The sequence below is a fragment of the Mustela erminea genome, chromosome 19 (genome assembly GCF_009829155.1).
Source record: "Mustela erminea isolate mMusErm1 chromosome 19, mMusErm1.Pri, whole genome shotgun sequence".
NCBI classification, from domain to species: Eukaryota; Metazoa; Chordata; class Mammalia; order Carnivora; family Mustelidae; genus Mustela; species Mustela erminea.
The window spans coordinates 18,930,980-18,944,441 of NC_045632.1; the positions used below are offsets into that span (position 1 = coordinate 18,930,980).

General features: G+C 48.8%; 1 protein-coding gene across 1 annotated transcript; it reads left to right on the forward strand.

Annotated features, from left to right (window-relative positions):
* Positions 1-1,331: 1,331 nt before the first annotated feature.
* Positions 1,332-7,855, forward strand: LOC116579904 (zinc finger protein 792-like). Its single transcript, XM_032325855.1, has 4 exons — positions 1,332-1,860; positions 4,328-4,454; positions 4,926-5,048; positions 5,685-7,855. Exons 1-4 carry the CDS (start codon positions 1,603-1,605, stop codon positions 7,190-7,192), a joined length of 2,016 nt encoding a protein of 671 aa, XP_032181746.1. The 5' UTR covers positions 1,332-1,602; the 3' UTR covers positions 7,193-7,855.
* Positions 7,856-13,462: the final 5,607 nt, after the last annotated feature.

Genomic DNA, 13,462 nt, shown 5'->3' on the forward strand with positions numbered 1-13,462 from the left:
GAGTACACAGACCCCGCAGATCAGGTGTTGACTTTTCATTAGTCACTGTGAACCTGGGTCCTCCAGAAGGTCTGAATGTGTAAGGGCCTACTTAGCCAGACCGACTCCACGTTTTTGAAACAGCCATTTTGTTGTTTGTGCAGTAAAACTTACACTGACCTTGTCCCCCCCCCCCCCCCCAGGAACTTACTTAGAAGCAAGTCTGGGAAACCAGCAATATATGGTCGACCAGTACCTGATAACAGAGCCCAAACACAAGGTCAGGTCAGGTCAGGGGAAGATAACAGAGCCCAGAATACAAGGACGAGTCACGCCAGGGGGAGACATCCAATCCATAAAGCGCACAGACTATCTCCCTAACCACCAAAGAATGTAAACCCTGCCTTTTGGGCGCCGAACTTGGGGCCCAATTCTGACCAGAGTGATAGGTTCCTTCAAACAGCTACTACAGGGTAAATTGTAATTTAATTGCCCACCTGCATGTGACCTAACATGATTATGTAACTTCCTCTGTGTGTGTTACAATCTCATTGGCCAGGCTCAACTACATTGCTTTTGCTCTATAAAAGCTAGTCTGTGAGCCGGTCGCTCTCTCTATAAGAGACACTGGAGCCAGTCGGTTTCATCCTCCTTGCTGGCGGGAAACAAAGCTTTGCTTCACCTTCGCTTTGCATCAGTGTCGCTCCTTTGATCACGGACCCCATCAAAAGATGCAGGACTCACCTGCACCCACGCACAAATTGGTCTCCCGTGAGAGTCCCCTAAGGGCGACTGTGACTTGGCTCCAGACAGAGCAGTCTGGGGCCGGCCAGTGAAGAAGATAAAGCTGCGGGACCCCCCAATACCAGAAAACCAGCAGGAAACAGCGAGAAGCAGGAAACCTGAGCACGCACCGCCCCTCGGCGCTGACCTCTCCCACCTAACACCGCCCCTAGGGGCCGCGGCTTCCCAAGCACCGCCCACTCGCCCCGTTCCCGACAAAACCGCTCCACTCCACCGCTCCCCACCTCCCGCACCACAACCCAGCACCGCCCCTTCGCACCACCCTCCCAGCTCCGCGTTCTAGCAACCCCCTCCTGTCATCCCGCCCGCACCACCATCCAGCGCCCCCGCCGAGGACCGTCCCGCAGACGCATCACTACCCAGCGCCGCCGTCCCAGCACCACCTCCTAGAACTGTCCCCTCACACCGCCCTCCCAGCATCGCCCCCGCTCCCAGCACAACTACTTAGCCCCGATGCCCCCCAGAGCCACTCACTGAGCACCTCCCCCACGACCGCACCACCACCCGGCAACCTCCCCAAACCGCCACCCAGCACCGCCTCCCAGAACCGCCCCCAGCACCCCCGCAATAAGCACCGCCCCCGCCGCAGTACCCCACCTTGCACCGCCCACCAACCGGCAGGGGGGCGGGACCGGAAACGCGATCCGAGGAGACTGAACCTGGAATCCGCCCCGGGCGCCGGGCCAATGACAGCCCGGGATCGCAGGGCTGCTCCGGGCCGGGACTTCCTGCGTTCTAGGTCAGCCAGTCCGGCCGCTGCGGCGGGTCGCGCGCCCGCGTCTCCCGCCCTTTTCGGAGCTAGGGGGCCGAGATCGGGGGATGGGCCCCTGCTCCGCCCGGCGCCCCGGAGACGCGGGTCCGCCAGGTCCGCCCGCGCCTCGCTTCCCGCACGCCGGGATCAGCCGGGAGCCCCAGGCCCGCCGTGCCCCGGGGTCAGGCGAAGCTGTTCGGTACCCGCCGACTCCGCTGCGAGCCCCGGCAAGGATGGTGGCATTGGGCGCTGATCCGTCTCCGGCGGCTCCGCTGCGAGCCCGGGCAGCGATGGTGGTGGCGACGGCGCTCAGGGCCCCTGCACAGGTGAGTGCACAGGTAGCCACCGCGACCCCCACGCCCTTGTGCCTGGCGCGGGGACCGCGGAGGTGGCCTTGTCTGTCTCTATCCTCTCCCATTTCTCCTCGGATTTTGAGTCTGGGGAAGCTAGAGGGGAGCTACGCCCAGCCTGGGGTGCTGGATCCAGGCCGGAGGTGGTACCTCCAGAGCGCTTTGCATATCCGAAATCTAGTGGCAGGAGGCGAGGAGTGGTGTTCTAGACACAGGCACCGGCGCGCGCATATGCTTGGCGGAGAGATTGAGCTGAATGTTTGGAGACCAGGTGGGAGACGGTGAGGCCCCGAAAGACGGGCTGAAAAGCAGTTCTGAGGGTGTTGGGAGCCATAGACGGTTTCGAGTAGAAGAGGGAGGTGATCTGACTTGGGTCTTGACGGGCTCCCTGTGGATGCAGAGTGGAAAACGGACTTGGGGATAGGGTGGAGACAGGCAGGGCAAGGAGCGCGTTATTGGAGTAGCTCAGTTGAGTAGTGCAGGTGGCTGGAGGCAGAAGTGATTGGATTGTGGATCCCTCTTTTAAGTCAGGCCGACCAGATTTTCCGAGGTGGAAAGTGAAAAAGAGAAGGGATGGTTTTTGCTGCAGCAGCTGGAAGGATGGATGCGCCAACTGAGATGGGGAAGTTGGTTCTAGAAGGAATTTTCAATATAAGAGCAGAAGTGAGGTTTTGGCCGTGCTGAGCTCTGATGTCCCAGAGACCCCTGAATGGAGTGGAGTGGACAGCTAGACACCGGATCTGGTGTGTGAGGGTGGTATAGGTCAGGAGAGGCCTAGTACACAAAGGGACAAAGGCCAGGCCATATATAAAAATAGAATTCTTATCCACAACGTGCAGGGACCTGCCCAGGAAACCAACTCTTTATCAACAACAAAGAACCCAGGACTGTAGCCCGCTTAAATTCCACTCACAAGAAGCCAGATTGCTATCTCTAGTGACAATCCAGAAACAGTACCTTCTGTAACAATCCAACCCACACGACTAGGGCTGGATTAATAACTGCCAGCTTCTCTAATTTTTGTTCCTACTTCTAGTCTGGGACCAAGGAGAGAAAACCAAACACGCACGCCTAACCAGTCACATAGGATGCCCCGCATCTAGCTAGCCTGCCTACAGCCTCTCCTGGCCAGCAGGCCCCCAGTCAGGGCACATCTGAAGCCTTCCCTTTCCCACTAAAAGCTTTCCCACTCCTCTGCCTGCCTTTGAGTCGGCCAAAACATGAGCGACAGAGACTCTCTCTTCCTGTCGCAAGCTCAGTATCAATAACCTTTGCTCTTCTTACAGTTAAAATATCTAAAATGTGGTATCTGGTGCATGGACAAGAGTGTGGTTGTGTGTCCAGTTCTAGAGGGTGAACCTCAGGTCATGGTGGCAGTGGTGTTAGAGGGAAAGAGGAAGGCGGGGCCTCTGATCGGAGAACGGGGTCTCTCACTGGGACACCGTGGTTGGTTTGTTGGACGTCATCGAGACAGACATGGAGAAGTAGTTGTCCGGGTGAGGGGGGCAGGCAAAGGGGTCTAGCAGGTGGTGTAGCTATGGGAGGGATGGGTAGGCTTAGTAGTAATGAAGGTAGTATTACAGCGAGCCCTAAGCTGGTGCTTGTTCACCACTTTGCATTCTCAGCAGGTCCTGTGGTGCCCCTTGATGGGGCCCGGGGGTTTTCATTTGGGTTGGGAGATTAACTCAGTGGCAAATGGGGTCAGCTGGGAGTGGGTGACCCTGAGGGTAGGGTTCGGAGAACCCATGTGCAGCATAGAAGAGGGAGAGGCCCGAGGGTATCTGATGTCTGTGTGGCTCTGCTCGGCTCAGGCTCAAGCTAGGAAAATGCTGGGCGGGGAGCCCTTCAAATCATGGGCAGGTGTTGCTCTTGGCAGTGGGAGCCATCCAAGGGTCTGGATGGGATCATGGTTGTGTTTGCTAAGAACGTTCTGGTTGTCATGTGCAGAGTGATGACATGTGAGGGTCTGTAGCGAGGCTGTGATGTGGGCTGGGATGGGGAGAGGGTACAGTGACAATGGGGATGCAATGGTGAGGTCCAGAGTCTGAGGAAGGTGCAGTCCAAGAAGTGATACGCATATAAGGAGTGAGTGTGAGCTGTTGGCCCCAGGGCCTTGGTACTGGCCACTAAGGGAGGAGATTGAGTCCATGTTTGTATATGGGAAAGATAATGTTGGTGACATGGGAGGGGCCCACAGAGGAGGGCGTTGGGCCCTGGTGTCTCTCTGCCCCCCCCCACCCCCCACCCCCACCCCCCCCCCGCCCATTGATGCTGTGGACTGACACAGAGGTCAGGTGAGGCATAGAAAAGAGCAAACAGCGGTGGAGCCAGGGCCTGGGATCTCCTGTGAGTTGGGAAGCTGGGGAGGAAGGGGAACAGGGGACAGACAGGAGTGCCTGAGGAGAGAAGCTGATCCTGGAATGAACTGTCCCCATTATGGCAGGGCTGTGTGACCTTTGAGGACGTGACCATTGACTTCTCCCAGGAGGAGTGGGGGCTCCTTGATGAGGCTCAGAGGCTTCTGTACTGCGATGTGATGCTGGAGAACTTTGCCCTTATAGCCTCGCTGGGTAAGGCCTTCACCCCCACTGGGTGTCCTGAGCTCGTTTCTACCTTTCCCCTTTTCTTTCACTTCACCAGCCCTACTGGCACCGCTTCTTTCCCCACTCTCCCAAGATATGCGCTGCACGTTCTGGGCCCAGGCCGAGCGCAGTGTCCCAGCCCCTCCAGGAGCTGCGCCAGTACCTGCTGCCGCAAAGCATTGTGGGGTGGGGCCGGGAATGAGGAGTCCTGATGGTGGCCCAGTGGATCCCGGCGGGCTCGGCCACTCCCTGCCTGGGTGATCACGTCCTTTAGCTAACGTTTCCTGGGGCCTGACCGCCACTACGCTGATGCGGTTCCCGCTTGCCATGACCACTGGGATGTTCTTGCCGTACCTCTTGTGTGTTCCTTTTGTACTCTTTAATTTCTTTCCTGTGGTCTGTCATCAGGTGGGTCACCTGGCCAGGTGCTGGCCACTAACCTGCCCTGTCTTTCTTCAGGTCTGACGTCTTTCAGGTCTCACGTAGTTGCCCAGCCGCAGATGGGGACAGAGCTGTGGGTGCCTGACAGGGTGGACATGACATCAGTCATGGCAAGAGGGGCGTACAGTGGACTTGTCTCTGGTGAGTGGGGGATGGGGGGGCAGGTGATGTCACTGCTGTCTTCATATCTCACCTGCAGTGTTTTTTCGCATTCATCATTGTTTTGGTACTGAAGTCATTGTCCACATCTCTCTTCTACCTTTCCTTTCCTGCTCTTGACACACAGCCCACTTGTTTCTGCTCTGACTTGCGTCCCCTGGCTCACTCTTTACACAGCTCCCTCTGAGACTGTCTCCAGCGTGGAGCTACACTCACTATGTCACGATAGGTGCGTATTCCCTTTCCTGGTCTGTAAACATGAGCTGCTCAGTTGCAGTCAGACTTTCCTGGGCCTGGACTCACCGTTCTGCAGGGGGCTCGTGTGCTAGCAGCGGCCAAGGCCCTGCCACAAAGCCTTTAGAGAGGAGGGAGTTGGAGACCCCACCTTCCAGCCCAAGACTGAGCCCCATCCTTGTGTCCTTAGGCCTGGCAAGGCCTCCCCTGGCTCGTGACCCTGCCAGGCACAGTACTGCGGCAGACCATTCCTTACCCCGACGTCAGGGTCCTCCTCCTGCCAGCAGTCCCATGGACTCATGCCAGGGTCAGACATGATTTGTCACGGGCTGCTTCTTTCCCTCAGGGATCCTGGGAGCTTCACCAGCATTTCTCTGCTTTCAGGTGTTGGCTGTGGAGTGGAGGGTGAGCGTAGTGTGTCTGCAGAAGGCGTGTCACAGGACAGGAAGCTCAAGGAGGCTCTGTGCAACCACAAAAACTACTCCCATGACGCACGTGGCCTGCCCGTGAAAGACGTTTTGCACCTGACCGAACACCAGGTAACACATCCCAGGCAGAAACCAGATGCGTGTGAGGCTACTGGGAGAGGGTCGGAGTCCAGTACAAACCTTCAGCAGCAGCAGAACATAGACCAGCCTGGCAGAAGGGATGAGGACAGGGCCTCCCTTGTGAAGACCTGCAGAGATGACACATCAAAGGAGCCTCTCACAGTCAGGGCGGATGGGAAGGACTTCGCGGGCGGTAAGGCCACATCCGGCTTTCTCCAGCGCCAGGTCGTTCACAGAGTGGAGGAGCCTCCCCAGAGCACTGGCCCACAATGTCACAACAAGTGCAGTGAATTTGGGAACGCTTTCCCTGACAAGCCCGCACCTGTTCGGCACCAGAGAACCCACACTGGGGAAAGGCCTTTTGAGTGCAACAAATGTGGGATATTCTTTAGCCACGCCTCCGGCCTCTCTCAGCACCAGAGAGATCACAATAGAGGAAAGCCTTATGAGTGCTCCGAATGTGGGAAGTTCTTCAGCCGACACTCTAGTCTCATGAGACATCAGAGAGTTCACACTGGGGAAAGCCCTTATGTGTGCAGCGAATGTGGGAAATTATTTAGCCAAAGCTCCAACCTCATTCAGCATAAGAGGGTGCACACTGGAGAGAAGCCTTATGAGTGCCGTGAGTGTGGGAAGGCCTTCAGCCAGCACTCCAATCTCATTCATCATAAGCGGGTCCATACGGGCAAAAGCGCTCATGAGTGCAGAGAGTGTGGGAAGTCTTTCAACTGCAACTCCAGCCTCATTAAGCACTGGAGGGTTCACACTGGAGAAAGACCTTATAAGTGCAATGAATGTGGGAAATTCTTCAGCCGCATCTCCAGTCTCATCCAACATCAGATCATCCACACTGGTGAACGGCCTTACAGGTGCAGCGAATGTGGGAGATCCTTCATCTGGAGCTCTGACCTCATGAAGCATCAGAGAGTCCACACTGGGGAGCGGCCTTATGAGTGCAGCGAATGTGGGAAATTGTTTAGCCAGAGCTCCAGCCTCCATAGCCATCGGAGACTTCACACTGGGGAACGGCCATATCAGTGCCCTGAATGTGGGAAATTCTTTAAGCACAGCTCCAGCCTCCATAGCCATCGGAGACTTCACACCGGTGAGCGGCCTTATGAGTGCCTCGAATGTGGCAAAACCTTCAGCAAGAGGGCTACCCTTGTCCGGCACCAGAAAATTCACACAAGAGAAAAGAGTGCAGAGAATGTGCACCCTCCCCCAGCACAACGATGTGCACAGGTGATAAGCTCTGAGAACCGTCTTTATGAAGGGGCCATCAGCCAGAGGGTGAACCTTGTTCATTCCAATGTCCACAATGGGCAGAGTCCCTACGAATGCTAGTTTTGCTGGAAGCTTTCTGGAACAAAGTAGCATTTTTCTCACCATGGACTCTACCAGAGCCTTGCCACTGTGAGTGTTTGAGGTAGAAGCCATAGAGCTCTGGCAGGTCTCCCAAGAATATGTGTCAGCCAGTCCCTGTGTTTGGACCTCTTCCTTTTCTGAGACGGAATCCTGAGTAGCCTGAGGCCAAGGAAGATGTCATTTCTTCCCTCTCTGACCAGCGTAGCTATGGACATGACCCATCTTTGACTGTGAAGACCTGAGCTGGGTTCTGCTGGCAGCTTGCAGAGAAAGTTTCCCTTCTTTCAAAGACATGGCTGATCTCATATGATGCTCATAATGGATTTATCCAGACTCCACATTACCCATCCCAACAAGCACCTACTTTACATTGCCTTAATGATCAAGCCACCTTTAATCTGATGTGTTTTGATCATTGGGAAGTGGGTTGAGAACACAGTTGAGGTCTACCAATCAATCAAAAAGGGTTTCTAAATGTATTGCCTCAGAGGAAGAGCAGGATGGTGAAGAATAGCTCTCGGTCCAGATTTGGCCTCCTTTGTGTTGCTACTCAAGGTCTCCTGGGAATGATGGTAGGATTTTCTGGGCCTAATGTTGGGATCTGAGTGGCGGGTATTTTTGTGAGCCAGAGATGACCCTGAGGATGGGGCAGTTGTGACAACCTCCTCTGCATCTGGGAGCGGCATGAATAGGACCCCATGTTTCCACGGGATGCCTCACGTTCCCTAGCACTGTTAAGTATACACTGTTTACCTGACACCTGCCAAGGAGCCATTTGCCTTGAAGTTTACCATCTGGTATTCAGGTGTCCTGTTAGGTTTACTGGCCCAACTGAGACCATAATTGGTATGGAAACACTGGGTGTGAGACTAGAATAGGCGAGTCTGTAGCAAGCTAAAGAGAATGTACCTGTTCTAAAAGTACATCCACAAATATTCCTTTGAATGTGACTGTGCAGGATTCAGGCTTTGCAGAAATTCTCAGGACCTCCAGACTTCTGTTCTATGACTTAGGTCCCTGACAGAGCAAATACCTAAAGGTTTTGTGGTATAAGGCTCCCTGCGGTAATCGTGCCACAGCTGTTGCTGCTTTGGCGGGAGAATGGAGCTGAGAGAAGGCAGATTTGTACTCCAGGGGTGTAGCATTTGTAACATAGCCATTTTTCCTGCCAAGGCATGAGAGAGAGAGAGAGTCAATGTAGGATTGCCAAATCCTCTAATTTTCTGACATGAATGGGAGATGAGATTTTTATGTGCAACCATTTCTTTAAATGCTTTGTTGAGATACAGTTGTCATTCAACAGTCGTACGTATTTGATGTGCACAGTTTAAGAAGTTTTTCAGTATGTTTACACTCAGGGAACCAACACCAGAACCATGACAATGGACCTATCCGTCACCCACAAAGCTACCTCATGGCTTTTACTATTCCTCCTTGCCTTCCCAGTAAACCATTGATTTCCTTTTCTTTCTTTTTTTTTTTTTAACTACAGATTTGTTTGCCTTTCTTAGAATTTTATACAACTGGAATCATAAAGTATTTATACCTTATTTTTGGTCTGTTTTCTTTCACAACATAATCATCTGGAGAATTATCCATGCTGTATGTATGAACGGGTCATTCTTCTTGCTATTGCATAGTGCTTTCGAGTGAATTCATCAAAATTTTTTATGCTTTATTTTTTAAATTAAAAAATTTCTGGGAAAATACACATAACATAAAATTTACCATCCAGACCATCTCTAAGTGCATAGTTCAGGAGTATTAAGTACATTCATATTGTACAGCCATCACCACCATTCACATCCCGAGCTCTTTTCATCTTGCAAAACCAAAAGTCTGTAGCCATTAAACAATAACTCCAAAGTCTCTCCCTGCTGCCAAGCCCCTGGGAACTGCCGTTCTACTCTCTGTCTCTCTGAACTTGATTACCCCAGGTACCTCCTATGAAGAGAGTCATCTAGTATTTGTCTTTTTGTGGCTGGTTTATTTCACTTAGCATAATGTCCTCAAGGTTCATCCGTGTTTTATGCCATGTGTCAGAATTTCTTTTTAAGGCTGAATAATATGCCATTGTATTTCTGTGCCATATTTTTGCTTATTCACTCATCTGTCGATGGTTATTTGGTTTACTTCCACCTTTTAGCTGTTGTGAACCATGCAGCTGTGAACATGGGTGTACAAATATGATGCGGGGCTCGATCCCAGGACCCCGAGACTACTACCCAAGCCGAAGGCAGCATCCCAACCCACTGAGCCTCCCAGGTGCCCCACTAATTATAAGTTTATTCAGATATTCTCTTCATGGTTTAGTCTTGATAGGATTTGTGTTTCTTAGGATTATCTATTTCATCTAGGTTCCATTTTTTCGTGTGTGTGTGTGTACGATTGTTCAACGTACTCTCATAATCTTTTTATTTCTGTAGAATTGGTAGTAATGTCTCCACTTGTATTTCTGATTCTAGTAATTTGAGTCTTCTCTCTTAGTCACTCTAGCTAAAGATTGGTCAGTTTTGTTAACTTCATGAAGAACCGTCTTTTGGATTTGTTTGTTTTTCTCTATTGTTTTTCTATTCTCTATTTTTAAAAATCTCTCATCTTTATTATTTCTTAACTTTGTCTACTCCTGGTTTAGTTCTTTTTCTAGCTCTTTAAGTTGCAAAGTAAGGTTGTTGATTTGAGATCTTTTTTAGTATAAACCTTCTTCTTTCCCTCCCGCTCTCCCTCCCTCCCTTCCTGTGCACGTGTCCATATGGGCAGGAGGTGGAGGGGAGAAAGAGAGGAAAAGAATCTTAAGCAGACTGTGCATGGAGCGTACAGCTTGACCTGGGGCTTGATCTCACAATCCTGAGATCGTGACCTGAGCCAAAATCAACAGTTGGACACTTAAACGACTGAACCACCCAGGTGCCCTGTGTTTTTGTTTTCTTTCATTTTGGGTATTTTCCAATATTCCTTGTGATTTCTCCCTTGTTCCATTGATTGTGTAAGCATACATTATTTAATTTCCACAGATATGTGAATTTTCCAATTTGCCTTTTGTCAGTTTCTAACTTCATCCTTTTGAGATTACATAGTTTGTATAGTATCTATTGAAACCTGTTAAGCTTTAATTTGTGACCTAATGTGGTCTATCATGGAAATGTCCCATATGCACTTGAGAACAATGTTTTCTCTTGATGGTGGCTAGAGTATTGTGTACATTTCTGTTAGATCTGATTGGTTTATTGTGGTGTTCAAGACCTTTATTTCCTTAATGACTTGTTTCCATTATTGAGAGCAGGGTATTGAAGTCTCCAACTACTGTAAAACTGTTTTTTCTTACCAGTTTTTGAGTTATGTATTTTCTTGGTCTATATTAATAGTTTCATAAATGTTTATCATTATTATACCTTTTGCCATATAAAACCTTTTATTAGGATAGAAAAATGTCCGAATTTATGTTGTAGACTTACTTGTATGGGATGCTTTTCCATCCTTTCACTTTCCACCTACTTGTGTCTTTGGCTGTAAAGTTAGTCTCTGTAGACAGTATATAGTTAGATAATTTTTTTTTAAAGATTTTATTTATTTATTTGCCAGAGAAAGAGAGGGAGAGAGAGAGCGCACGCAAGCGAGCACAGGCAGACAAGAGTGGCAGCAGAAGCAGAGGGAGAAGCAGGCTCCCGGCCGAGCAAGGAGCCGGATGTGGGACTCGATCCCAGGACGCTGGGATCATGAACTGAGCCGAAGGCAGCTGCTTAACCAACTGAGCCACCCAGGCGTCCCTTTTTTTTTTTTTTTTTTTTTAAGATTTTATTTATTTAGTTAGATAATTTTTTAAACATCCATTGTGTCAGTCTGTGTCTTGCTTGGAGAGTTTAATCCATTTACATTGACATAATTACGACGAGGGATTTACTTCTGTGATTTTGCTATTTGTTTTCTCTGTGGCTTTTTTGCCCTCCATTTCCTATATTACTGTCTTTTGTTTTTTTATTTTTTTAATGTGAAGTGTTTTAATTCCCTTCTCATTTCTTTTTGTGTATATTCTATCACTATTTTCTTTGTGGTTACTGTGGAGATTATCTTGAATATTCAAAAATTATTGACACTCTGGGGTGCCTGGGTGGGTCAGTGGGTTAAAGCCTCTGCCTTCGGCTCAGGTCATGATCCCAGGGTTCTGGGACCGAGCCCCACATGGAGCTCTCTGTTTAGTGGGGAGCCTGCTTCCCTTCTTCTCTCTCTGCCTGCCTCTCTGCCTACTTGTGATCTCTGTCAAATAAATAAATAAAATGTTTTTTTAAAATTTATTAACAGTCTAAGTTGAATTTATATCAACCTAACTTCAATACCATACAACAACTCTGCTCCCATGTAATTCCATCCCCAACTCTTTCAGTTATTGATACTGATACTATACATTTTATGTCCAAAACATAGGCTAATAATTGTTCTTAAATATGCACAAGCTGCATGAACTTTTTAAAAAAGATTTTATTTATTTATTTGACAGAGAGACAGCAAGAGAGGGAACACAAAGAGGGAAGTGGGAGAGGGGGAAGCAGGCTTCCAACTGAGCAGGGATCCCGATGCAGGGATCCTGGGATCATGATTGTGATCCTGAGCTGAAGGCAGCCGCTTAATAGCTGACCCACCCAGGTGCCTCCTGCATGAACTTTTAAATCATGTAGAATTTTTTTTAAAAGATTTTATTTATTTATTTGACAGAGATCACACAGGTAGGCAGAGAGGCAGGCAGAGAGAGAGGAAGGGAAGCAGGTTCTCTGCTGAACAGAGCGCCTGATGCAGGGCTTGATCCCAGGACCCTGGGATCATGACCCGAGCCCAAGGCAGAGGCCTTAACCCCCTGAGCCACCCAGGTGCCCCAAATCATGTAGTATTTTTAAAATGGTAAATTGTCCATGTATTTATATTTACAAGTGATCATTATTCCTTCATAATGCCCTTTGATTTCAAGTGGAAGGACTCCCTTTAGCATTTCCTGCTGGGAAGATCTAGTGGTAACAAGCTTCCTTGGATATTGCTTATCTAGGAATTAATTTCTCCTTCCTTTTGAAAGACAATTTTACCAGATATGTGATTCATGGTTACCATTTCTCTTTTCCTTTAATATTTTGAATGTACCAGCCCACTGCCTTCTGGCTTCTAAGGATTCTGATGAAGAATCTGTGGATAATCTTACTGAATATCCTTTGTATGTGACAAGTCCTCTCTCCTGTGCCTTTCAAATTTTTCTGTCTTTGTCTTTTGACTGTAATTTGTCTTGATTTGGGCTTCTTTGAATTTATTCTTGAGGTTCATTGAGCTTCTTGGATGCTTATATTCATGTATTTCATCAAATTGTGGAAGTTAATTCTTCAAGTTATCTCTCTCCTTTCTCTCATCTCCTGGAACTCCTACAATACGTATATTGTTCCGCTTGAAGGTGTTCCAGAGGTGCCTTATATTCTGTTCACTTTCATCTTTTTTTTCTTTAATTTTCCTATCTTGAAGTTCACTGATTCTTCTGTATTGTCACATCTGCTTTTGAATCCCTCTAGCAAATTTTTCATTGCAATTATGGTAATTTTAGCTCCAGAGGTTTTTTTTTTTTTTTTTATGTTTTCTGTATCTCGAGATATTTCCATTTTGTTCATACAGTACTCTCTTGCCTTTCTCCTTGTCTTCCTTAGTTATTTGGTCATCTGTAAGATAGTCTTTTTAGTCTTTGTCTAATGGAGCTGCCATCAGATCTTAAGAGATAGTTTCTGATGATTTTCTTTCCCCCTGAATGGGCCATACTTTCCTGTTTCTTTATATGCCTTGTGATTTTTCTTTTTTTGAACAGTGGACAATTTAAAGTTAATAATGTGTTAATTCTGGAAATAAAATTTTTTTTAATACTTATTTATTTATTTGACAGAGATCAGAAGTAGGCAGAGAAGCAGGCGGAGAGAGGAGGAAGCAGGCTCCCCACTGAGCAAAGAGCCCAATGCGGGACCCCAAGATCACGACCCGAGCTGAAGGCAGAGGCTTTAACCCACTAAGCCACCCAGGTGCCCTGGAAATAAGATTCTTAATCTTTCCCCAGGGTTTGCCATTTTTACTTAATTTTTAAAATTTAACTGTTATTAGCTATCTCTGCTGGGGAACAGCCTGTGGTATATCTCAGGTCTTTTCTGAGCCTGTGCCTTGACTTTCAAAATTCTCCTATATATGTGATTGCTTTGGAATGTCTTAATCGTAAATATTTGGCTCCCAAAAAGA